This window comes from Arvicola amphibius, chromosome 1 (assembly GCF_903992535.2).
Source record: "Arvicola amphibius chromosome 1, mArvAmp1.2, whole genome shotgun sequence".
NCBI classification, from domain to species: domain Eukaryota; kingdom Metazoa; phylum Chordata; class Mammalia; order Rodentia; family Cricetidae; genus Arvicola; species Arvicola amphibius.
The window spans coordinates 3454669-3482499 of NC_052047.1; the positions used below are offsets into that span (position 1 = coordinate 3454669).

A 27831-nucleotide genomic window follows, 5' to 3' on the forward strand; every position below is an offset into this window, starting at 1 on the left:
CTTTGGGCCCCGTAGCTTATATAAAGGAGGAGTGAAAAGCAGAAGGAAGAGATAAGAACAAGGGGCAAGCGCTAGGCAGGTGGGAACTGCGCTGGGACCTGCAAGAAAGGGATCAGGTGAGTTTACTTTACAAGCAGTTTAGTGTTGACCTTGACTTAATCTAACTCATCAGGGCAACAGAGGTGCAAGGGCAGGCTGTCTGTTGTCTGGTCTTCAGGAGTCTGTAGCGGGCCTTAATTCTGGGGTAGTTCAGCTTATCGCCTTTGGTGGGTGACATGCAAGGTGGCAGCCCGACACTCTGAGGTCTCTGGATTCAATGCTCTGACCTTCTCAGCTCAGTGCAGCCACAAGTGCAGTGGGGAGATACCTGGGGTGGGAGACTGCCTGCTTCGCCGGGCTCTGCTGTAGCTCCGACCTCCAGAAAACACCAGCCTTATCAAGGAGCTAACAGGCAATTGAAATCTAAAGAGAACAGTTTTGTCTGTCTCTAAATTATACCCTACTCAGAGTAGGGTTGTAAAAATATCTCTTCAGAAATAAATTTAGTTCATCTCCCACTGAGTTTCACTAAGCAAAGCACATAGTCAAAACTGACCTTGATGATGTGTAGGGTGTGCTTACACATATGCACACACACACACACACCATGATGTATGCATTTTTTCATATTCTTTTTTTTTTTTTTTTTTTTTGGTTTTTCGAGACAGGGTTTCCCTGTAGTTTCTAGAGCCTGTCCTGGAGCTAGCCCTTGTAGACCAGGCTGGCCTCGAACTCAGAGATCCGCCTGCCTCTGCCTCCCGAGGGCTGGGATTAAAGGCGTGCACCACCACCGCCCGGCCTTTTTCATATTCTTTATCTTATTCTCATAAATGGGAGTAAGCTACAGAGAAGTTGATCATCCTCCTCAAGGGACCTTGCCTCTATTTGATTCTCAGGATTCTGAACATTCTCCTGCCTTGGCATAATGTGCTCATAAAGGTCATCCCCGTTGTAGCAAGCAGCGAATTCCATCCATGTCTCTGACCGAACTATATTCAATTGTGTGGGCTATCACATTATGCTAAGTCGTCTATCTATTGGTGGGAGATTGAGCTGTTTGCATGTTTCGGGTGTTGTGAACACAGCCGCCATCATCATTGGTGTTTAATGTCTGTCCAAGCTCTTGTTTGCAATTCTTCAGGTACTGCATATAAGCAAAAGTGGAGTTGGATCCTGTGTTATTATGGTTAATGTTATAAAGATAACGATGCCACTTTCCACAGTGCTAACATCACTTCACGCTCCAGTTAGTAATGCTGCAAACGTCCACCTTTCCACGCCCTGGTTCCCATTCTTTTATTTGTTCTTGGTTTTGTCCTATGTGGTAGCCGTCCTAGCGGAGTTGATGCGATGCCTGTGGTTCCCAGGGCCACTTCCTGAAAGCTGGGCCTAACAGATTATTGAGCAACAAAACGATCTGCGCCTTGAAATAACCTTATTTTGCCTAAACTATGAACATGCAAGCCTAAACCTGATTTCAAGCAAATGCTTTGGTTTGGCAGAAGCAAGACTTAAGTCCAGTTAACCCGGAGTAGTCAACAAACATGAGATTCTGTGAGGACAGACTCTGAGGCAAGCACCCTTGCCTCCCCAAAGAGGAATTTTATACCTAAATGGTTTCTTCATTCGGAGCCCTCATCTTCCCAGTAGACGCTTGTCCTTGACATTTTCTCATTGGAAAACAAATACTTTACCTTTCAATCTAGTGTTTCCCAGCTCACAAACTGAATCATTTAAAAATATAATCTTTAAAATTTTCATGTGCCTCAAACTTTTCTTGGTGATCAGTGACAATGAGTTTTATCTCATGTTTACAAACCTCTAGAGAGAAAGGTCTAGTGCAGCTTTGCCCATTCTTCAGTCGAGTAGTTCATGATGAAGGAACTCTTTGTTGAGATGTTAATCCATTAAAACATAGGTGATGTTTAATATTCCTCACCCCTTCTTGGGTTGCCTTCTTACTCTGGATAGAATCTTTCAATGCACAAACATTTCTAATTTATATCTTGATCTTTTCAGTACAAGCGAGCCAAAACAAAGTCCAGTACTGCTAGCCCTGGGTTAGCCTATTGCAGTTAACGTCTTCTGGGCTCCCTGCAGACCAAACATGTTCCAGGTTGGGGAGAAGCAGGGAAGGGAAGCAAAGATAGCCTGTAATTTCCTACCGTTATTGTGGCATTGTTTCAGTTGGCTATCTATGTAGCTGCTGTGATATGTGGGGTGTTTTCTGAAGTGTCCATAGTACCATTTCCTCATTTTAAAAGTTGGCTTATGGAGAGACCAAGACTTAGAACCAAGGAGTCTGTCATTTTGCTTGTTTGTCATGGTGTTAATAATCTCTATGAGCTGCTTACTTGGGATTTTAGAAGCTTCAGAGTCTATGTGCACTGTGGGTACTGTTACCTTTCTGTGACATTTATTCTTAAGGTATCCTTTGTATGGCTCAGTATGTCATAGGGCATCAGTGCAGTTGACAGTCGCTGGAAGAGTCACTTTCTTCTTACATTGAAGTGAAACTGCTGGTTACAACAGTGAGCGTCTCAACAAAGCTTCCTTGGAAAAATTGGAGAATGATGGAGAGTCCCTTGTAGGCTGCAGATGCAAGGTTACATGCAGACAATGTAGAGGTCTCCTCAGTCTGAAGTTGCTGGGTCCTTGGGTAATGCTGAGACAGGTAACTGTGGTTTCACTTGTGTCAGGAGGATCTCCTAGGTTGGCAAGTTGCTATGGCCAGTGGACCGAAAATGATGACCCCCATTTGTCTGGTGGAGAACCACAAGGAGAAGCTGTCGGTGAACCAGAAAGCCCTGGAGATTCTGGACAAGATCTCTCAGCCAGTGGTAGTTGTGGCTATTGTTGGATTGTACCGTACAGGGAAGTCCTATCTGATGAACCGCCTGGCAGGACAGAATCACGGTGAGCGTTGCTAACGTGTCGACACCACCTGTCTGTCTACATCTTGTTCCAGGTCCTAACAGAAAAGCTCAGTTCCTGTCAGCACAGCCACCTTTTCCTGTCAGCGTCATCACTGAATTACTATTCTGCAGTATTTGTTCCTATATCCTTTCCTGACATTAAGAAAATCTCTCCTGCATGTGCTCAAGGCTTGTCTCCTCCAACGCTCTGAACTCTGGGATCCTGTGTGTCAGTCCCCTGCCTCATACATTATGTTTTCCTTTATCATTTCTTTAGGAATATAAGACTATTTGGCAAGGTGTAACCCTAAAAATCATTATTGGACATCACACACTTTTATTTATTTTGAAATCACGTTGGGTTGTTTCAGCTTTAGTCGTTCATGCATTCTTTCTTTTTGTTTGTCCTTGGACAGGGTCTCCTTATGTAGCTCTGGCTAGCCTGGACTTTACGATGTAGATCAGGCTATCTCTGGACTCACACAGGTCCAACTGCCTCTACCTCCTGAGTTATGGAACTAAAGGCACATGCTACTCTGTCTTGTTAATTACTTGAATATAAAAGTATTAAGTCATTCCCCTTTCAAGTGACTCTGACTAGCACATCTTTCTTCCAAAGACCTTTATTTGTAAGAGATCGGATCCTGCTATGTAGCCCTAGTTGGCCTAGTGATAGCCGTGGTGCTCAGACTGGCATTGGACCAGTGCCAATCCTCCTTTCCCAGTCTAACTTACGGTAAGCGATACCTTATTGGCTTGAGACGACTGTATTACAGCTGCCAGAGTCCTCCACGTTGGCGGATTCTTTGATGCCTCTTTGTTTCATTCAGAACTTTTGTGTCTCATTGTTCTCATGTTAAATGTCCTCTATAGTTTGAAATAAATGACTCATAATAACAGAGTCTTGGACATTGAGGAAGCACTGTCTTAAATGGTTGCAATTTACAATCCAACGTGCCTGACTTTGCAACAGTCCTGCCCGGAGGATCTGCTGCTAGTGTCCATTTCACATAGTTGTGACCGTAGTTCCAGAGAGAACAGCTTGAGGAGCCAGCATTTGTCTGGGTTCACAGTTTCTGAGGCTCACTCCAACGTCCTTTGGTCTGTTCACTCTGGACTCATGCTGAGGGAGAAGATGATGGCTGTAAGCCGTTGTAGAGGAGGCTCATGGAGGACAAGAGGCAGGGACGAGAAAGGCCCTGGTGACCAACGATAACTTCCAAAGTCAGCGACCTAGTGACCTCCTTCCTTCAACCAGGCCCCAATTCCCAAAGGCTCTAGAACCTTTCCAACTAGTGGTACTAGCATCAAGTACTCTGCACACGAGGCTGTGGGAGACATCCCACCACATGCAAAACAGAACCCCTCACCTCTCCCCCCAGGCTTCCCTCTGGGCTCCACCGTGCAGTCTGAAACCAAGGGCATCTGGATGTGGTGTGTGCCCCATCCCACCAAGCCAAAGCACACTCTGGTCCTCCTGGACACCGAGGGCCTGGGCGACGTAGAGAAGGTAAGGCTAAGGCTCAGGTTGGCTCCCTTTAGATTACTTTTTCCTGTCTCTTTGCTGTTTGTAATCTGTCTGTGATGTCTGTATTCTGACCTGTGCTGGCTGAGGGGACACTGGTCTGCTGGATTTCACGGCTAGGAAAGATCAGACCTCACGCTATAGCCCCAAATACACCTTTGTTTCTGTACCTTGGAGTAAGTGATTTGATCCAATACATTGCAGGTTAATTGAGTAGGTCAGCATAGTCTCCTGCGATCCTGTCCTGGGGGCGGAGATGGGGCATCCCTTGGGGCAAACTGGCCAGCCAGACTAGTCAAACCAGTGAGTTTGAGGTTCAGTGAGGACCTTGGCTCAGCGAATACAATAGAGGTCATCAGGAAACTCACTTTGAGCCTTCACATGCATGCTCACACACGTGCACACATACTTACACAGACATCATTCCCCCATGGGAACATGAACACACACATACACACACACACACACACACACACACACACACACACACACACACACACACACACTCGTGCACAAAGGAATAGCTTTTGTAAACATAGTAAGTAGAAAACAGTAATTCTCTGAAAAACATCTTTGTTAAATTTAATTAGATATAATTAGACTCTCAAATTGCAATTATTGTGATACATTATACCTATAGCATATATATTTTTAGACTGACATTTTGAAAACCAAATACAGTGTTAGGTTTTTATATGTTATCTTCTTTCATAGAATTGAGGAAACAAAAAAATTGTAAATATTTGAATCTTCTCACAAAATGAACAAATTCTTGTGGTAATATTTCACTTGTATTTAAATAAATAAAGTTTGCCTGAAGATCAGAGAGTAAAACAGCCACCCTGGTCAGCCGGAGCAGGTAGTAGTGGTGCACACCTTTAATCCCAGCACTAGAAAGGAATATAAGACGGGAGTAGAGAGCTCTCAGGCTCAGTCTCATTCTGAGGCTTTCTAGAGTCAGGATCACCATTTCAGTCTGAGGTAGAGGTAAGAGCCAGTGGCTGGCTGCTTTGCTTTTCTGATCTTAAGGTTGAACCCCAATATCTGTCTCTGGGTGTTTATTATTCATGCTACAGATTCTCCTCATACTTGTCAAAGTTGTTATTGGCATTATGTCTATTGTCTTTGAATAGGAAATACCTTAACTGAAACGATGACCTATAGACTTACTCTGGCTTCCATCTCTTTCCGTCTTGCTAATTGCTAGGGACTGAATGAAAGCATTGCATATGCTAAGTACCTGCTCTGCTACTGATTCCTGTTCTCAGACCTTTCTGTGCGTGTGTATGTGTGTATGTGTATTTTCTTAAACCCGTAAAGTCTTTTTGCATAAATATATGATGTGCATGCATCCTACACCACTTATTTCTCTGAAAGGACTCCTGAGAAGTACTCTCCTCAGCCCTCTGCCCTCATGTGTCTTCCAGGTTGACCCTACGAATGACTCGTGGATCTTCGCCCTGGCTGTGCTTCTGAGCAGCACCTTTGTCTACAACAGCATGGGCACCATCAACCACCAGGCCCTGGAGCAGCTGCAGTATCCTTGCAGGACCTGAGGTGCCGTGTTTCATTGAGTGTTCTGGAATGCATGTGGAGGCACAACCTGCCCTGTCTGTGTGGCTTTTGGCGGGGGCAGAGGAGACTCGGACAGAAAATGGTGTTTATTGTGATTTGCTTTTAATGAGAGAATCATGAGAATGTGCATGTGAATTCACGTTTCCTTAACCTAGTTCCAGTTACGTCACAGAACTCACTGAGCTGATCAGGGCAAAGTCTTCCCCAAGTCCTGATGGAATAAAGAATTCCACGGAGTTTGTGAGTTTCTTCCCAGACTTCGTCTGGACTGTTCGGGATTTCACCCTGGAGCTGAAGTTAGATGGAAAGAACATCACGGAGGACGAGTACCTGGAGAATGCACTGAAGCTGATCCCAGGTAGAGGGAGGGCTGGGATCTGCTGAGTTGCTCCCATGTTCTGAGGGGTCCTTCTATATTGGCAGTGGAATGGAGATCTGCAGAAACACCGAAAGGTCATTGGCTGGTAATGCCTGGGAATTTGTTTTTAATTTCTTTTGAGAAAAGTAGAGCCTAGAGCATAGCAAAATTATTCCACACCTAGTTATTTTCAGTTTGTACTTTAGCATATAGAATATAAAGTATCTAAACTTCTCCAAGTTTGGACATTTGTATTGACTGATTTTGTGGCTGCCATCTTTTAAGAAATAGTTGGCCACATAATTCTTATTCATGAATTTATCATACATAGCCCATCTCAAAATACATTTCACAGAGTTATACATTGTTCTTTTCTCTCGGGAACATAGGTTTTCAATGCTGGATTGGTTATGTTGTCTGCAAAATTTACATAATAGTCTATTTTAATTCATACCACAGTCTCGGAATCAGTAATATTAATGGTCCATGTCAGTTCTATTAACGGTTTATAAACTATTTGCAGGGATGTTTCTAGCTGATGAAGCCTTGTAAGGAATGCCAGTTTTTCTCCCTCTCTTTTTCCTTTCTTTGCTGTCCTGAAACCTGTGTTGGCACAGAGGCAGGTGGAGAAGTTGTCTGTGAGCTGCTGTGGTCTGTGAGCCGCTGCAGTCTGTGAGCCGCTGCAGTCTGTGCCGCTGCAGTCTGTGCCGCTGCTGCAGACTGAGCCACTGCAGTCTGCATCCCTGTGTTGGCACAGAGGCAGGCAGAGATACGGTCTGTGAGCCGCTACATCTCAGAACTTCCAAAGCTCGGGAGAGTGCCCTAAATTCACAGTTTGGCCACAGTGGGTCACTGAGGCATTTGATAAATTTTTTAAAATGAATTTTGTTGTGTGTACTTGAAATTTATAAACTGATGTTCTAGAACACAGGTGGGTATTAAGGTGGACACTGTAAGTCATGTAGATAACACACCTGGCATCACAATTAAGTCTTATGATAAACAGATAGAGCTGACAGCTTTACTATGTACTTGGTGTTGCACGTTACCTTTCCAGTTCTCTGGACTCTGCGAATGAGTCAGTTAGTGCCTCCTGTCCAGCGTGGCCTCCTCCTTCCCATCTCTAGCGACCACTGTTTTGTTCTGTTTGTATATTTTGCCTTAAAAACGAGTTCTGTTTCAATCAAAGTAGTTTTGCTTTGGTGACCACAGCATTGTTCTTAGAATTGCTAATGTTGCTATTTCTAATACTCTATCATCCTTTATTTGTGGCTCTTCTTTGGGGTTCCGCTGCACCCTTGCTACAAAGGAATAATTGGGTCAGAAATCACATGTAATCTGCTGTCCAGTCAACAGGGCACACAACTATAGTGTGCTTGATGGCATGTTCGGGTCTGTGGATTTCAGCCATGTGTTCTTCCAGGGGGGTTAAATGTCTCCTGAACTATTTCACCAGATGTCTGCCAAGTACAAACTTGGTATACTTTTGGCCTGTAAAGAAGTGTTGCATGTTTATGGTAGAGACCTGTGAGTGCAGAACACTTCACAGAGACAAGAGTGTCCATGATTTGCTCTCTGCTCTGAGACTACCCCATGGCTTTGTGTTTCCCTTAACACTAGGTGACAATCCCAGAATCCAAGCATCCAATCTGCCCAGGGAGTGCATCAGAAATTTCTTCCCTAAACGGAAGTGTTTTGTCTTTGACCGGCCAACAAATGACAAGGAACTGTTACGCAAAATTGAGACTATCTCAGAAGACCAACTGGATCCTAAGTTCCAGGAACAAACGAGGGCTTTTGTTTCTTACATCTTCACCGAGGCAAAGATCAAGATACTCAGAGAGGGAATTAAGGTCACTGGGAATCGTGAGTTTTTTTTCCACACTTCTGTATAATATATATTGAATATATTGTAATGTGTATGCTATTTTTATTGATTATAAACATAATGGTGTGCATATATTCTTAGTATGAAGAAATGTATATATTTTATAATTATTTATTGAGGATTCAATACTTTTAAAACTGCAAAGTTTGTATCTTGTATCTATGGTTTCCACACATCTAAAGAAACTCAGTTGCTAATACAATCACAAGGGTAAAAAATTGTCAACTGATAATAAATCATTATTAATATCACTAAAGCAGATGTATATTATTTCTTACAGTGGAGGTGTTTTATATTAATTATTCTTTGCAATGAGAATGTGAAATATCTTTTTGAAGCTTAAAGTAACTCTAATATAAATACTAATGTTTAGGTAACTGTAAACCCATACTTTAGAATTAGCAATAAGCGCAGTCTGCAATATGTTGTCTCATTAGTCTCCTTATGTCATTTATTTTTTATTAAAATATAAATTCTATTAAAATATTAAATGTAAATTCCATTTCCCAAAGGCACCTGAAGTTTTTAGATGAAAGGGAATTTTTTAAAAAATAAATTAAAAAAAATTATCGTGGACTGGAAAAACCATAAAAGTGAAGGGAAAAAAAGAAATTTGTATATATATGTATATGTATATATATATATATATATATATATATATATATATATATATATATATATATGTGTGTGTGTGTGTGTGTGTGTGTGTGTGTGTGTGTGTGCCAGAAGAGGGCATTCAACCCCTGAAGCTGGAGTTACAGTTTATGAACTTGGGTCCTCTGCATGATGCTCTTAACTTGCTGAGTTATCCTTCTAGCATAGAGGTGTGTGTGTGTGTGCGTGTGCGTGTGCGTGTGTGATTTTCAAAATATAATCTTAGAATCTTATATCCCATTAATTTATTTACCCTGAAACTCCTGGTTCGTGAAGGACTGGGGACTCTGGTGATGACCTACGTGGATGCCATCAACAGTGGAGCTGTGCCTTGTCTGGATGATGTGGTGACAACTCTGGCCCAGCGTGAGAACTCAGCAGCTGTGCAGAAGGCAGCTGAGCACTACAGTGAGCAGATGGGCCAGCGACTGAGGCTCCCCACAGACACACTCCAGGAGCTGCTGGGTGTGCACACAGCCTGCGAGAAGGAAGCCATTGCTGTCTTCATGGAGCACTCCTTCAAGGACGAAAACCAGCAATTCCAGAAGAAGCTGCTGGTAATGTTGGCGTCATTAACTCTCATGACTCTGTCCCTTCATGGCTGTGGTGTTGCTGTGGCTTCGTTGACCCCAGGTGCTTGTCTCATTCAAAGATGAGCATTCTGTATTTTCATACTGAATGTAGTTGCAAAAGTCCATAAATCCTTCCCAAACCTCAGGTACTTTTAGTCCAGAAATCCCTCTAATTGTTGGAAAACCAGGATAGACTTGTTCTTTGGGTGGATTCTGTCAACATATCTGTGGATTGCAATCCTGCCCCAAACATCCACAGCTCATCTCTGAACCTGTTTTCTATACAAATTTTCTGTATAAATCCCCTCATTCTTAGGAATCAAAAAGTTTCTTATACCAGAATTTCATTGCTGGTATCTCCTAGTATTCCTTGTTATGTCATTCACCATTATCATAGATCCACAGGATGTAAAGGTAGCAAGGAATCAAGAGATTGATGGATGTAGCCATCCTTTAACTGAAAGTCTTAGTGATGAGGATAGTCCAGTTACCCATTGCTTTGCACAGGTTTAAGGTTCTGAATTAAGTCACATTGAGATTATCTACTGATTCTGTGTCTTACTAAACTGGAATGATTTCTCATGAGAATGAGCATCCTTTTCACGAGTCTTTAGAACTGTATCTTCTTTATTCCTCCCATCTCATTTTGTCTCTGTTTATTTCCCTTGCAGGAAATAATAGTGCTCAAGAGGGCAGATTTCCTGCTGAAGAATGAAGAGGCATCAGAGAAATACTGCCAGGAAGAACTGAATTGTCTTGCAAAAGCACTAACAGAAAGTATTTCAGCAGGGACATTCTCCATTGCTGGAGGACACAGGCTCTACATGGAAATGAGGGAGAAGATTGAGCAAGATTATTGGCAGGTGACCCGGAAAGGGGTGAAGGTGAGGAGCAGGAAGCACGGGAGCTCAGAGCAAAGGGAGGATTTCTGAAATAGGAGAGATAGAATAGCAAATTAACAACACCCTGGTGTTTGGGTGCTAAGTGCTGAAAATGTACAAGGCGCAGTCTCAGTTTTCAAGATAGATCCCTGTGCTGTGGGATCCTTCTGTCTATGTGAAGCTGCTTGGGCCTATGACAGGGCAGAATAGAGCAAGGCAGAAATTCCAAGCAGAGATAGAGGAGAAAAGAAGATGGAGTCAGGGAGAGGCCATGACCTAATAGGCCAAGCAGTATTGTAATTAATATAGTTTCTGTGTGATTATTTGGGTCTGAGCAGCTGGGATACAAATAAGCAGTCTCTGCCTACATCCATGAGAGCATCAACTAAATAAATTATTGCATTCTGAGTGATAATTTCATGATTCTGTCAGAATGGTCTACATATGGGTGTCTTAGTTAGGGTTTCTATTGCTGTGAAGAGACCGTGACCACATCAACTCTTATAAAGAAAGCATTTAATTCTGGTGGCAGCTTACAGTTTCAAAGGTTCAATCCATTTCCATCATGGCAGGAAGCACGGCAGCTGGGAGTATGGCAGGGTGCGGGCAGACATGGAGTTGAGAGTTTTATATCTCTGAAAGGGAACTGAACACTGGGTGGCATATTGAACATATATGAGACATCAAAGCCCACCTCCATAGTGGTACACTTCTCCAAAAAGAGCACACTTGCTCCAACAAGGCCACAACTCCTAATAGTGGCACTCCCTTTGGGGAACATTTTCTTTCAAACCACCCCAATAGGGTAGTAATAAATTTAAGAACACAGCTAACTGTAGTAAGGGGGTCACTTGTTGGTTCCTAGCCACTTTGCCTTGAAATAATCACACAGAAACTGTATTAATTAAATTACTGCTTGGCCCATTAGCTCTAGCTTGTTATTGGCTAACTCTTACATATTAATTTAATCCATTTCTATTAATCTGTGTATCACCACATGGTTGTGGCTTACTGGCTAAAGTTCTGTCTGGTCCGGTGGGGCTACATAGCTTCTTCTCCCATCATTCTGCTTAGTTTTCCCCGCCTTGCTCTGTTCCCTTATAGCTCTGCTATAGGCCCAAAGCAGTTCCTTTATTCATTTATGGTAATCACAGCATATAGAGGGGAATCCCACATACCTCCCCTTTTCTGTTTAAATAAAAAGGAAGGTTTTAACTTTAATATAGTAAAATTACATATAAGAAAACAGGTATCAAGCAAGAATTACAGTTATAATATCTATATCTACTTTATCTTTTATTATAACTAAGGAAAACTATAATTATAACTATCTATTCCTCAACTCCATCAAAGACTCGAGAAGGATATAATATTACCTAAGTAAACAGGAAGTACATTGTAAGCAACTTCCAAAACTCTTGAATTGACAGAGACATCTTATTCCCTGGACAGTCACCCAAAGTTCTTCTGTACCGTTGGGGCATTCATCTTCAGCCTACAGGCCCATAGTATCCAGCAGACTTGCCCATGAAACAAGAAATTTCAAAGACTGTTTCACCTATATTGGCAGTTTGTCAGTCACTTTCTTCTGTGTCCTGCAGAATGTCTGACAGACTCTTTCATGAAGCAGGAACCCTGAAGGATGGTCTCACCTTTAATAGTCATTTTTCTGTGGGTCTTGCATGTTTAGGTCATCAAGCAGTCCAGGAAAGAGCAGGGTTTTTTTTTTTTGTTTTTTTTTCCCAAAATGGCTAAACAAACTATTTGGACCCTCTTCGAAGTCCATCTTCCTCTTGAAGTAGATTGGAGCAGATGTGTCTCATTGCCATGAAAAGTCCTAAATTCTTAAAATACTTTAAATACCATATTCTGAAGGTCTCTGAAATATTTGAAGAATACCTATTTAATTGAAATATCTCTCCATATATCTAGAAAACCTAACATGACTACAAGCTTGACTATTACAGATAATTCTCTCTATTAACCTATATTTCTTAATTATACATTACATTTTTAAATGAGCTGCACAATCACAATACCTTGATCAAGAGCAGAAATTATATATATATAGATATATAATATATATAGTATAACAAAATTGACCTTAAATTTGTATCAATAAACCAAGATCCATACCAATGCAAAGTATCTATCTCTAAAAAAAAAGTATCCATCCTTATAGCATATTTCCCTTTAAATGTAAACAAACATTTATAAACAATATTTGGGAATATTGGTGTAGTTATCTCCAAATTGCTTCCTGTTTTTTATTGGGCAAAGTAATCTTTTGAGGGGTGTTCAAGGCAACCACATTAGTCTGGAATGATTCCATAGGTTTTCATCCTCTGTGGAAACAAAAGAAGAACCTCTTTTACAAAGCAATGTTGTAACATCTTTAGACTCAAAATCTGAAGTCAAGATACCTTAAAGTATATATGTTGGTTACTTAGCTCCTTCACAGTCAAAAAATTCAAAGAAAACACAATATACATAATCAAGACTGTGAGTTTTCTATCTTTACATGGCTTATTTTTCTTTACTCCTTTTAATCTGACTGCTATTTCTTTTTATAACTCTCTATACTCTTTTTCTTCTCTCTCACAAGCCTATGTACATTTATCCAACATTGTGACCCATTTAGAGGTCTTTTTAAAAAAAAAAATCTGGATTTGTCTTTATTGCATATCTGTAATTATTTTCTGATCAGAAGTGCTTCTTAAAATGGTAAGTGCTTCTTAAGAATCTTATCTGCACCATTACTAGGTTATATATGGTACTTTCTGCTTGCTTCACACAGCCCAGCATAGTGGATTTGCCTCCAGAGCTATGCACAGAGCCCCATCTCTAGGCACATAGCTGGTCTATGTTGCCATCAAGCAAGCTGTAGCACATTGCTCACAAACCCCATTCAACTGCTCAGTCTCCTAAAAGAGCCAGAGGTCATGCTGGCAGCATAGCCCACAAAGCTGGCATTTTAAAACAGTGCAGCTTTTTTTTTCTTCTGCAACCACTGAATCAGGAAAACCTCTCTTAAAGGAGCTGTGGCAAGCTGCCAGCTGAAAAAAGAACTGCAGTTAAACTTTGTTCTTTTGTGTTTAGAATTTCTTTTCAAGCTCTCTCAGGTTTTAAGTGCATTTTAGTTGGCCACATTGGTGACAAGCAGTGTTTTAAATAATATGGTTTTTGTATGATTATTTTGGCTCTGGGTCTCTCTCCAACAGCTAATGTATTACTCAGTTGTTGTAAATGACACCATGGTGAGTTCTTTTCTCAGTCCTTTCTTTAGTTATCTAAAATGCTTTGGGTGATGCCCCCCACTATTGGGAGAGTTTACACATATGTACCATGAAACCCAGGCAGGTGGAAGGACTTGACCATAAATACATCCAGCAAGAGCAGAAGGAAGTGAAGCACACACAATTATGCAGCATTTTACATGGGGATACAATATTTGGAAGCATCATAGGTTCTAGTGAGCACATCTGCATGTGATGTGGACAGGCTGGATCTGGGAACAGAAGGTGGCAGGTGCCCCTAGTGGGATGACAGGGGAGCCATGGACCCAGAAGTACGTACTGCCAGTGAAGAGCAGGGGCAGACTGCAGTCCTCACCATAGCAATTGACAGTGAGGCACAGTGGAGACTGTGTTAACTCACATAGATTCTCTCCCAGGATCCATCAAGGTCTTTGCTCCTTCTTGGTCTTGCAGGCAAGTGAAGTCTTCCAGAAATTTCTGCAGTCACAAGCCACTATCGAGAGTTCCATCCTGAAGGCAGACACAGCCCTCACTGCTGGGGAGAAGGTCATTGCAGGTACAGAAGCATGTCTCTTGGATTTCAGCAGGGGTCATATTCCCACAAGCCTTCCTGGTAGAGGCCACAGTAAACTTATTCCCAGATTAGCAGCTCTCTACCCTTCTGTGGATGCTCACTCTGAGAGCAACAGAAAGTTAGTCTGGATTTCAGCCAGATGGGCAGGGTCTCCTCATCCCCTCCAGAAATACTCTCTCCATTGTGTGGACCAGTGTGGAGTCTGTGGTTTCCTTTTAGGTCTGAATTTCTCTCTGGGTTTTGGAATGTAGACATTTTATTTGACCCGTCACTTTCTTCCTCTGATCCATCCTCATTCTCCCATCACTTTCTTCACTCCCTGAATCTTCCTGGGATAGAGGAGCGGGCCCAGAAGGAGGCAGCAGAGAAGGAACAGGAGCTGCTAAGACAGAAGCAGGAAGATCAGCAGCAACTGATGGAGGCTCAAGAGAGAAGTCACAAGGAAAACCTCGAACAACTGAGAACGAAGCTGGTGCAGGAGAGAGAGCAGCTCATCAAAGACCAGAAGAAGATGCTGGAGAAGCAGCTGCAGGTGTGACTCCACATCCCCCTGGTGCCTGTGCTCTTGGCTCCTCAGGCAGGAGGGAAGATGGTTACAGCTGGGTAACAGGAGGAAACATCATTGCTATGAGTTATTGATGGGATTCATAGAAAGACCCTGCTCTCTCTTTTTCCATGATGTCTTTGATTTTTGCTCTATATTTAAATTATAGGAAATGTAGGTACTTACGGCTGCTGCTGGACATTGCAGAATGTTGATAGCATTTGGGCTTTTGAGTTAGAGATTATATGACCTCATGAGGATTCACTAGCATACTTTAAGTAGGTGCAGGTAATAAGAGTGGCAGTAGACTTGCCTTGAGTCTAAGGTTGTCTGGACCACAGACTCTCAGGATGTTCTATCTATCCAAAATCTCCAAGGAAGAGTGTAGCAAATGATAGCTTCTGGACTTGGCTGCTGCTGTCTCTAGGGAAGGTAGCCTCCTCTAGTTGGCACAGGGAATTTGAATGATTCTCTTACTGTCCATCCATGAGTTAGAGGATATATTCCTTAATCAGCTGGTAAGTGGTCATCAAGTCTGTCTTGCTAAACCAGTTGACCGAGAACTGCCTATGTGAGCTTGGTAGCAAAACCGTAATGGTGGGCCAGTATTGGTCATTCAAACTATGCTACCTCCAACACATGGGTCCAACTCTGATGATGTAGTTTGTGCTAAATTATTCTGGCAACTGAGAAATCATTTCTCAGAGTAACCTAAAGACAGTTTGACAAAGATCTTAAACAAAGTATACCTTTGGGATTTAAAAATATTTGTTTCTGTCTTCACTTTGACTTTTTTAGGCCCAAAAGGCATTGCTTGCTGAAGGATATAAGAAGAAATCTGAGGAAATGAATGCAGAAATAAATAATTTGAAAAGTAAGATTGAGACTATAAAGAAAGAGAACACCTCGTTTTTGGAGCAAACCTTGAATGCCTTTGCTACAGTTCTCTGTGCTCCGATTGTCCTGGCTGTAGAGGTTGTAAAAGGCATTGCTGCACTCTTTTGAGACTCTCTCCTCTGAGAACACGAGATGGTTAATCTGTGCTTTGCCCCATTTTCAAGGCACACGTTCATTTTCATTCAGCAAAGTTTTACACATGAAAGTGTTACTCAGTTTAGAACATCAATGCCTGGCCTACGTTTGCTCAAACAAATTCATGTATGTTTTGATAGATGATGTTTGCAACATCATATGGAGGAGATCCCCTGAGTTATTGCTTGCCACAGTGACAAATTTAAAAAGACTTAAATATTATTAATATTGGCAATATAAGCTTTCATATGTGCCTACAGTTGAATACTTCTTTGTCAGGAAACACAATCTCAGTGGGGCCTCTTTTGTTCTAATAGTAAGCTGAGCACAGAGATACTTTATCAAATGAAATATGTCAAAATACCATGCCAATCTTCCATGCCAACACCCAAGAGCATAAATGCAATGGGTTCTGAAAGATTCACGAGAATCTGGACTCTGGCTTCGTCTGGAAAGACCAAGATGCAAGAGGGTTTGGAGTGACAAATGGATTCATTACTTACTCAATACAACCATTTAAATTTCACAAATAATGCTTGAAATAAATACTATTACAGCTTGGTATTGACAATGACAATGATGGTCATGTTTGCAATAACATGTTCCAATTTCTCACTGTTTCTAACAGGGCAGGAGCTTGCTACATGTGGCAACTGATTCTAAGTTTTGAGAACTAGGAAGCTTTAACGTTACACCTCAGGGCTGCTTTATATCCTAATAGTCTTTGAAAACAAATCCTTGTATGTGTTTCAAAACTGAGGGCTCAACATTGTGGTGTGTTTTGAAATCTCAGTGAGGGGAACCTCTACTTTCTCTCTCCAAATTTTCTATGAAGGTATTAGAAGCACAATGACTACAAGTCATGGATATGAACTGTGTAAAAGCTCCTGGCATTGATGTGATTTAGGTGGTGATTTCTGTGTGGTGTCTGAGAGAGGGGAGCATGCCTTTTCAGAACTAGACACTTGGGTGGGGAACAAGATGGCAGTCGCAGGGACACTAAGAAAAGCACTTGACCAAAGGCATTGGCTGCTGTGGCCTTGGCAACTTAACATGTAAAGTGAAATACCAGGCCTTGTGAATATTTGGTATTTCAGTTTGGCTGAAGTGTTTCTGGAAGAATGGAGCTGTCAGAACTGAGAGAGCAGCATGCTGGGCTGGTCAAGCACACAGACGATGAAGTCTGTGAACTATAGTGACAGTAATGGGAAGACAGATAGGGCGAAGTCTAAAGCCAGTCACCAGTGATGGGGAGGAAGGCATAGTGACTACCAAGGATAATGATTGTGAAGCAGGATGTACACAAGCAGAGATATTTCAAAGAGGAATGAGGAGAAGTATTTGGGATGTGAGAAAGCAAAACATAGCTCATGATTCAGGAATCTTTCTGTAGTAATCACTCAGACACCAGGGAGAGTGAAAGAGAGATGGCAACCGTGGACCAACGCCCAGATGGCTCCCAGGAGGCTTTGCTCCCAGGTCCAATCTACAGTCTCATTTTATACTCTAAAACCACAAGGTGGGGTGGACAAGCAAGTAAGATTTTACAGACACATATGCAGTAGTCAGCAGATTGTTAAGGGCAATGACTCGTTGTTTCAGCTATTTCTCCAGGTAGCTTGGCAAACAGGTAATATAAACAGTGCTTTAAGTAAAGTTCTAAATAAACCAGTATTGAATAATTCATCTTTCCTACCTTACTTTATGTAATCCCCTTCTTTCCATCATCATAAGTCCTCATGAATCTGTCTTGAGCAATGGGGTTGGTTCTCCTGTGGCATCATCTGCATTACTCTCCACTGGCTTTCATTTGTGTCTCCAGCCTTAATCCTTTAGACAGAGTCTTGGCCCTTTCTCACACTACTCCTGCCTGTGTAGTGTAAAAACAGCATTCCTCATTTGAAACCAGGCATGTACCTTTCTTCCCACTAGTACTCAAGTCTCATCCTCTATGACTATAGAGGACCACTGCTGCCAGCTAATCTCTTTCATGCTGAAGAGTGACTGTGCTTTCCTGAACAATAGTTAAGTTTTCTTCCACCTGAGTAGAGAGCTGATTATGTTGGGCTTGCTGGATTCCTATTGAATCAGCATCCATGGTCATAGATTTTGTCAGGATCATTCCTAGTGTTGGAACTTATTCTAGAAAGATTCCCATAACACTCCTACCTCATGTTTAGGTCCCAAGATGTGAAAGAACTCAGAATTTATTGAGAATTATCAAGGAAAACTGTAGTTGAACTTTTCTTCAAGCCACCAGATCACAAATAATGACAAAGAGATTTCTTATTAATTATGAAAGGTCAGCCTATAGTTTAGGCTTGTTCCTAACTAGCTCTTATATCTTAAATTAACTCATTTTTATTAGTCTACATTTTACTATGTAGCTTTTTACCTTTCTTTCATTCTGTATGTCCAATTCCCTCCACTTCTTGTTGGCATCTCCTGCCTATCTATTGGACATTTAGCTTTTTATTAAACTAACCTCAGTGATATATCTTTACACAGTGCAATCAAATATCTCACCGCAGAAAACCATCGATGGACCAGTAGGTTTCAGTTGAAGTCTGCAATAACCATAGAGAAGGGTGGATGGATTGAAGTCTGCTAATGATAGGCAAGGGTTTCCTAAGGTGCTGAAATGCCTCTGATTGTAAAGCTAGCAAGGCTGGGTAGGAGCCTGTGGACAACTGTATGAATACAAGATGAAGAAAAGCATGAGTGAGGGTCTATGTACAGTAAAATTTGCAGGATGGTAACAGTCCTGAACATGAATGGGGAGACTGTTGCATTGTGCCAGAGCTCTAGGTCACAAGGTGATTAGTCCTTTTGTGTAGACCTCTTGTGGCAGAAAGACCACAGGATAACTGACTTCTTCTAATATGGAAACCATGCGGATAGAAGAAAGTGATGGCAGAGTCTGAGATATCTCTCTTTCTTCCCTGCAGGGGGATGTTCAATGAAGTAGCCATGGAAACCACTTTTGTCATCTCTTTGGCATATTTTCTGAGTAGTCATGAACCAATTTGTTGCCACCTTCATCATATGCAAACACATAATCATATTAAGCTTAAAAAAGCACACTTTTAAGGAGATTCGAATTTATTCATTTAATAAATATATACTTCCTTTGAACACGTGTGCCACTGTAGAGGACACTGGGAAGGTACTGAGGATCACATGGCTACACCATGGTTACAGTTCCTGTACTCAGAGGCATAAAACAGGTTACAGTAGCAAATGCATACATAAAATTCCTTGAGAATATCATGAGAGAGTATAGAGTACTGCGGGAGGAGTGCCTTCCAGTCCTTCAGCCAATAGCTGCTGAGATACCAGCCCACTGGCCATGGTCTACTTCTCTTTAAAAAAGAGCAGCAGCTCTCTGCTCGCTCTCTTGGTTCCGGCTCTTGCTCTAGTGACTAGACTCCTTTCCCGGCTGTCGGTGTTCTGGTGTTCTGCAAGTTTTACCCCTAAAATAAATACCCCTTTGAGTCCAAACTGGTGTGGGATTGTTTTGCACATTATCTGGCACCCAATGTGGGGCTCAAACCCGTGACCCTGGGATTAAGAGTCTCATGCTCTCCAGGAGAAGAAAAATTGTGGATACCATCAAAATTAATAAAGGTTCGATTTGAAGAGGAGAAACCTCTTGGAAAGGAGAAGTGAAATTAATGAAGATTTGGTTTGAAAAAGAGAAATCTCTTGAGAAAGAAAAATGACGGCTCCTCCACAGAGGTGACAAGCAACCAGGTGTTAAGGAAACCTCATATGGGTTGGGGCAGGGTTCTGTTTTTGTCTTTGCAGGAAATTAGTCATCTTCAAAAAGTTAAGAGACCCTGGACCTCTAGATGCCTAAAGAGGAAAATATAATAATCCAGGTAGGGTCACCAAGCAAAGAGAATTATGACTTATGAGGACAAGTAACCTGAGGTAATCTTTGAAGTTTCCAGGAAGAAGATGGGGCCCCACAACAACAACTCCACCTGGTTGATATGACGTCATGATGCTGATAGTTCTATTATAAGACCTGTTTTGTGTACCAGCTGCTCAAGATGGTTCCAACTTGTTAGCTGAAACGGTGTACTGTTTTTTACAATGTTCTGGCCAGAACTCCAGATAGGAACCTCAGAAAAACCCTACCAAATACTCAGAGACTATATGCAATTATACCAAGATAGTAATATTGGAACTTAACCATCATTTTACTTTTACAGGATCCCATAGAAAGAACATAGCCCCCATGACAGCTGGAAGTAATTCTATGGATGATGTTCCCTCTCCTAACAAAGTTTGTCCTCAGGGTTAGGGACATAATTTAGGGGTTGATTATAATTGGTATAGGATTGAGGGTTGAGGGTGAAATTTTGTAGGCTCAGGGATCTCTAAAAAAAAAGAGGAAATTTGGATGGGATAATAGATTAGTGTGAACTTACACTAATAATAATAGAAGTAATTTTGTCATATTGTATGCATGCATGCTTTTACCTTTGCTTAAAACATTTTTATATAGTGATACAATTTTAGGCTATATTTATTATATTACAATGTACATTTCCACCTCTGATCAAGGTACTACTTATACATTGTTTACATTTTGAGGTCATTGTCCTCATTTGTTGCACAGTTGTTTGCTGTGTAATAGAATGAATATTTGTGAGCTATTATTTATAGGTGATTTACATTAGTATAGATTCTTGTATATTGATACAAACTTAAATTTTATTGAATGTTTCTATTTTCGTCAACCTTATTTGTATACCTGACTATTATTAATAATAACCTGTACTTAATCCCCTAAACAATGACAAATATCCATAATCTATTGAATGACCCAAACCCACCCATCCCATCTCTTGAGAATGTGGGCATCATATTCTTTTTTCTTTTTTTTTTTCTGAGACAGGGTTTCTCTGTAGCTTTGGAGCCTGTCCTGGAACTAGCTCTGGTAGACCAGGCTGGCCTCGAACTCATGGAGATCCACTTGCCTCTGCCTCCCAAGTGCTGGAATTAAAGGCATGTGACACCACCACCCAGCTATATTTATAAATTTACTAGCTTAGTTGTTAGAGCACAGGACTCTTAATCTCAGGGTCATGGGTTTGAGACCCATGTTAGGTGACATTTTTGAATGGAGACTGTGATATCATTTCCAGAATTATAACATAAAACTGTATTAATTACAACATTGTTTGACCAATAGCTCAGGCATATTCCTAGCTAGCTCTTATATCTTAAATTAACCTATATCTATTATTTTATGTTACCACAAGGCTCATGGTTTACCAGTAAGTTTCTGGTGTCTTTCTCCTTTGGCAGCTGCATGGCATCTCTTTGATTCCATCTACTCTCTCCGTTTATCTCTGTTTGGATATCCCTCCTGTCTTTACTCTGCTAAGCCATTGGATGAAACAGTTTTATTCATCAACGAATAAAAGCAATACATATACAAAAGAACATCCCACATCAAACTAATGCTGGCTAAGAGACACCAAAAATGGGAAATACTTGTAGACTAATAGTAAATTAATACAGTTAATTAATTACGGAAATCAGAATGGAAGTTTCTCAAAAATGAAAACCAGGACTATCATGTACCAGCTCTCCTACTCTATAGTACAATCCCAAAGGTTTGTGGAACCAGCATATATATCCATCCAAAAATAAAAGGCCCTTTAACCTTTCCACCCAGCCAGACCTCCCACCTCCCCTCCAGGGTCTAGCCTATCCAGGGCCTCAGCCGCGTACATTCAGAATTGGTCTTTTCATTTCAGCTAACCCTAACCCTAATTCTAACTCTGTCATGTGATAGCCTTGCTTTAAAATTTCCAGGCACTTCCATTCTTATTCCCATGGTAAATATTGATTTATCAGTCTACAAGTATTTCTCTTTTGTTTATGTCCCCCATTGTATTAGTTGTATCATTGTATCAGTATTAGTTGTTTCTTTTTTCTTAATGACTGCTGTGGGATAATGCTCTGGTATCCTGTAAAGATTTTTCATTCATATTGGTTAACCAGAACACTGATTGTCCAGTATCCAGGCAGAAAGTATAGGTGGGGCGACCAGACTAGGAAAATTCTGGGAAGAGGAAAGGCTCCATTTGCAATTGTCACTCAGACATAGAGGAAGCAGGATGAAACTGCTGCACTGAAAAAAGGTACCAAGCAATGTGACTAAACATAGATAAGACTTATGGGTTAATTTAATTTGTAAAAGCTAGTTAATAATAAGCCTGAACTAATAGGCCAAACAGTTTATAATTAATATAGGCCTCTGTGTGTTTCTTTGGGACTGAATTGCTGTAGGACCAGGTGGGACAAAAAAATCTTCTACAAATGACAGCTGTTCTGACTGAAGTCTAGATGTTTTGATTTACATTTCCTTAAAGGCTAAAAGTGTTGGTATTTTTCACATTTATTGCCCATTTGTAGTTTATATTTTGAGTACTCTCATGTTCAGCTGATTTGACCATTTGTTGATCATTTCAGATGCTTAATATTTTGAGGTCTTTATGTATTCTGGGTATTAATCCATGGTAGTTGCATATGTGATGGATTTTTTTTTTGCTATTCTATAGGTAGGGTTTCTTCTCACTTTGATAATTATTTTATTGTCTGTGTTTTAATTTTATGTAATCCTGTTAGCCAATCTTACTGTTTTGTTTTTGATTTTGCACTGTTGGAGCTCTTTCAAGGTTTGTCTTGCCTATTGCTGTATAGGGAAGTGTTTACCTATGTCTCCCTTTAGCAGTTTCAAGGCACCAGTATTATACTATGTCCTTGATTCATTTTGAAGTAACTTTTGTATGGAGTGAATGGTAGGGATATGGTTTCATTCTCCTGTGTGTGGATATCAAGTTTTCCTAGCATCATTTGAGTAAGACACATTGTTTTCTAGTGTGTAGTTTTTGGTACCTGTATTAAAAAAATCAGGTTGGGGGCTGGAGAGAATGCTTAGTGGCTAGGAACATTTGCTGTTCTTCCAGGGGATTTGAGTTATGTTCCCAGCACCCATGTACCCATGTGGCTGCTCACAACTGTTTGTAACTACAAGATCTCATGCAAACATACATACAGACAAATCACCAATTCACATAAAATAAAAAATAAGTAAAAATCAGGTGTCCTAGCTGTGTGTGTGTTTATTTCCTTTTTATTTGATTCCCTTGGTGTCCATGAGTTCTTTTGTGCCAGTGCCATCTTGTTTTGTTGTGATGACTCTACAACATAATTTAAAATCTGGTGTGACTATTATATGCTTCCATGTAGATTATGTGTCATCTTTTCCCTCTCTGTGGACAATGTCATCGGAATTTTGGTTCGTCTATACCTACCTTTCAGTCATGTAGGACCCATTTTGTGATTTTGATTCGGCTGATCCATGCAGATGGAGGCTCTGCCTGTCTTCTATTGCTTCCTTTCATTAGTGTTTAATTTTCACTGCAGAGGTCTTTACCTTCTGGGATTAGGTTTGTTCCTAGGCAGTTTCAGAGATAGGATGAATGGACATTTCTTCCTGATGTCTTTCTCAGTATGTTTGCTGTTGTTTCACGGGCAGGCTTCTCCTGGTTTTGTGCTGACTTTGCATCCTAATCCTTGCTCAAAGTGTTCATCACATCTAAGGGTTTTCAGCAGTAATCTTTAGTGTCTCACGTATAGAATCATATGGCCTTCAAACAGTGACAATTGAACTTTTGTCCTCACATACTTGTATTTCCCTTATTTCTCATTATAATGGGTCTTTCTTTGGACTGCAAACTCCTGAATTATTACACAGAGACATTTTATTAATTTCAAAAGCTTGACCTTAGTTTAGGCAACCAGCTCTGAAAACTTAAATTAACTAGTTTATATTAACCTATGTTCTGCCATGTGTCTTGTTAACTCTCCTCAGTACTGTATATCCTCTGTGTCTGGTTGACAAATCTCCTGCACCTCCAATTCTTTCTCAGAGTTCTTGTCTCTGCCCAGAAGTCCCAACTATCACACCTGACTAGTTATTAGTCATTAAAGTCTTTATTAAAGCAATCAAATGGTGTCTTAGGTAGGTGAGGTAAGGTAATGTAGGGACATCTTCATGTAGTATACAAAAAGATTATCCTGACATCTTGCACATTATTACTCTAAGTAAGACTTCGATCACTATTCTGAGCAAAAATGGAGAGAGTAGGCCTCCTTGTTGGATGTCTGATTTTGGTAGAAATATGGATGTGTGTACAGGTGCCTGTCCTCTGTTTATGTGTGGAAGTCAATGTTGACTACTGTTCTCCACCTCTCTTCACCATAGGTGTGAGTCTCTTTCAGAACTCAGAGCTTGCTGTTCCAGGTAGACTGGCTGACCAAGGTATAGAAAATGCCACTATCCTTGGCTTGTACATGGCTTCTCAGAGCCTGCTGTTTCAGGTATACTTGCTGATATATATATGATATATATAATATATTACATGTATCATATATATGTATTATATATGATATATGTATCATATATATCCATATACATATATGGAGAAAGAGAGAGAGTAAGCAGAGTCAAGAAGATGCCATGTAGTCACCAAAGGAGAAAGATGCCTGGCAGACTTTTACTGGTAAACCACAAACCTCATGGTAAAATATAAAATAACATGAATGAGTTAAATTGAGATATAAGAGTTAGTTAATAAGAAGCCTGAGCTAATAGGCTGAGCAGTGTTTTAATTAATACAGTTTCTGTGTGATTATTTTGGGTCTGGGCTACTGGGAAACAAACAAGCGGCCTCCATCTACAAAATGGCCCCCAAATGTTTGGGGCTGATGCCTGCCACCCACTTTGGGTCTGGGTGCTTGTGTGCTCACTCAGGGTTGGGAGAAAAGTAGCTGAGACCACACCCACAGCTCAGCACTCTCTACTGCCATACACAGAGATATTTCCAGGCTGTGCAGTGTGCTTCATGTCAGATTTAGCTTTTACTCAGATAAAAAGGGTTTATATGCTGCATGGTGCTACCCAGAGTTGAGGTGGTGGGGACTGCTCCCACCCAGCAGTCTCAAAGGCAATGAACATGTCTCTGCCATGCTGGGCTAGGCAGAGACAACAGGTAGGGCCACAGATTTGGTCCTAGCCATGCCCGCTTAGCATTTGAAAAAAAAAAAAAACACTTCTGGTCAGAAAATAATTACAGATACACATGCAAAAAAGACAAATTCAGATGGAAAAGACCTCTAAATGAATCACAGTGTTGGATAAATGTACACAGGCTTGAGAGACAGAAGAAAAAGAATATAGAAAAAATAAAATAAAGTCTTTAAAGAGACAGAGTATAGACAATCATAGATTAAAGGAACAAAGAAAAATAAGCCATGTAAAGATGAAATTTGCACAGGGAGTCTGGATTATGTATATTATTGTGTTTTCTTTGAATGTTTTGACTGTGAATGAGCTAAGTAAGAAAGACATTTTATTGTACTTTTGGGGTTCACAGAGACCTTTCAGGGGGTCTTGTTCCATCAAACCACATTAGTCTGGAAGGAATATGCAGTTTCTCATCCTTTGTGGAAACAAAAGCAGAACTTCTTTTCCAAATCAACATATTCTTAGACTCAAATTTTGAAGTCAAGATATTTTTAAAATATATATGTTGGTTTAGCTCAACAGTTCATACAATGAAATGTCTCTCTGTACTTAAAAAGAAAAAAGCACTCCTGGTCAGAAAATAATCACAGATACACACTCAATAAAGACAAATTCAGATGAAAAAGATCTCTAAATGGGTCACAGTGGTAGATAAATGTACACAGGAGAGAGAGAGAGAGAGAGAGAGAGAGAGAGAGACAGAGAGAGACAGAGAGAGACAGAGAGAGACAGAGACAGAAGGAGGAAGATCTTTCTAGTGGCTGGCTCCTTTACTTCTCTGATCTTTCAGTATTTATTCCAATATCTGACTCCAGGTTTTTATTTTTAAGATCATGTGGAATTTGAGCCACAGATGCTGAATCAACACTTCACTTTGTTTTAAAAGGAAGCAATCTTGAGTCTGGAATGGGTCCTCAAACTTGTAATCCCAGCACTTGGGACATTGAGGCAAGAGGAGTTTGAAGCCAACAAGGCTTACATAGTGAGTACAAGGACAGTTTTTGGTCTACAGAGTGAGTTTATGTCTCAAACAAACAAACAGGGAGGGAATCTCAGAACACTTTCTGAGTAAATCTCCAGTCTGTCCATGTTGTGACTGGCTTTGAGGCCCATAATGGGACAGATCAGTGACTGACCCACCTGGATTTCCAGTGCTCCCATTTCCCATTTCTCTTTGTATCAGACTCTGGCTCCCTGTCATAGCTTCCCAAATAGTACATACATTCACGTGTCTTTCTTAGATGGAAAATCCAATTAAAAATATATGATGCCATTAGAGTTGAAGGCCTTAATCCCTTTCTATTTTCTCAATTAGCCTTTAAAGACTATTGTGGCCAACATAGCTGTCAGGAAAAACACAGGCAATGTTAACACTGTGTACAGGTGATTTGTTTGTATAAGTAGCTTTTTATAATTGGTTATAACATCTACTTCATTATATAATTCATATTTATAATTAGTTATATACTTTATGATAATATGGATTTCTATAAATTTCATTTTGATCTTAATAAAATTTTAAACAGGAAAATCTAGTTATTTGGGGATTGTGAAAAGACAGTCATCTTGAGTGACCACACGATGGCAGTGTGTGCAAGTGCTTTCCTCGTTGGTACTGGCCTGTGATACACACAAAGAAACTGCTGTTTTCTAATCTCTCTTTAGAGAGGACAGGCTACTTCTAAAAAATGCTGGCAGAATATCTGCTCAAAATCTGTGTTTCCAAACTTCACCTTTGCCTACCTCACCCAAGTTAGCAGAAGTCACATGCCACACAGAGATGTTTGGCTTTCTTGTTGCTCTAAAAGATCCTGCAGACCCGGGCAGGTATTTTACGTCCAATTCTGTCACCATAAAAACCTTCTGCTCCTCTTCGTGTTATGAACAGTTCTATGTTATTGAGAGATTGATTATGAGTTGTGCAGATGTGGGAGTGGAAAGCTCAGGTACCCAGCAAGAACTCACATGGATGAAAATCAAATAGGAAGAAAAAATATTTCTCTCTCTCTCTCTCTCTCTCTCTCTCTCTCTCTCTCTCTCTCTCTCTCTCTCTCTCTCTCTCTCTCTCTCTTTCTCTATGTGCTTATTATTGTGTGTGCACAGGCCAGGACACCATGTGGAGGTGAGAGGCATCCTTGTGGAGCCGCAGCAAACCAGGTCAGCCACTGCAGCTGTGCAGCTCTCAGCAGAGGTTAGGGCACAACTGCAGCCTAAGGAAATTCCCTTCCCTCAGGCACCGACTCTTTCAAAGTTACAAAAGGAACTTATTTAAATCTCTGTCTCTCTAAAGAACTCAAGATTCACAGGTTGAGGTAAAGTCCTGCTTCCCAGGGAAGCTGAAGAGCTGGCAGCTCACCTAGCTCACCTCCTGGCGTCCCCCAAGTTCTCCTGCTTCTCCTTGCCCCTCCTTATAAACCCTTCTCCACCTGGCTCCTCCCTGCAGCTTCTGGCCAGCTAGCTGCTGATGCAACCTCCTGACTGCAAGTGAATTTTATTTAGTTGAACACATCTTTACATCATTCAACAAATGTTCCAGAGCATAAACAAAAGTAACACACCTTAAAATAGTATTCTACAACACACTTCTCTCCTCCACCTTTGCATGGGTTCCAGAGATGGAGCTGGGTCATCAGGCTGGTGCAGTTGGAGCCTTTAGAGCACTCCCCCCCCCCCCCCCCCCCCGAGCTCTCTGACTGTTCCTACTCATTATTTTCTAGTTGCTTCTTTTAAAGACGATTTTTAGATGAATGGTTTCTGTTTTAGAACACACATTAAAAGCATTAGAGCTCTTCACCAAGGAAGCTCGGGGAATTTCCACTGGGAGAAACACGTTTGTAACAGTCCCCGATTATGTAACTTCCTTCTTCAGTTTCTGTTTCTTCTGTGGGGAGGACAGTTGAGAGAG

General features: G+C 40.9%; 1 protein-coding gene across 1 annotated transcript; it reads left to right on the plus strand.

Moving 5' to 3' along the window:
• LOC119824690 (guanylate-binding protein 6-like) lies at positions 1–27826 on the plus strand. Its single transcript, XM_038345071.2, has 14 exons — positions 1–116; positions 2739–2955; positions 4337–4464; positions 5907–6016; positions 6216–6412; positions 8033–8278; positions 9231–9511; positions 10198–10410; positions 14118–14220; positions 14577–14770; positions 15581–15760; positions 24038–24220; positions 25813–25939; positions 27690–27826. The coding sequence occupies exons 2-14, from the start codon at positions 2766–2768 to the stop codon at positions 27824–27826; spliced, it is 2289 nt and encodes a 762-aa protein (XP_038200999.2). The 5' UTR covers positions 1–116; positions 2739–2765.
• The last annotated feature ends 5 nt before the right edge of the window (positions 27827–27831 follow it).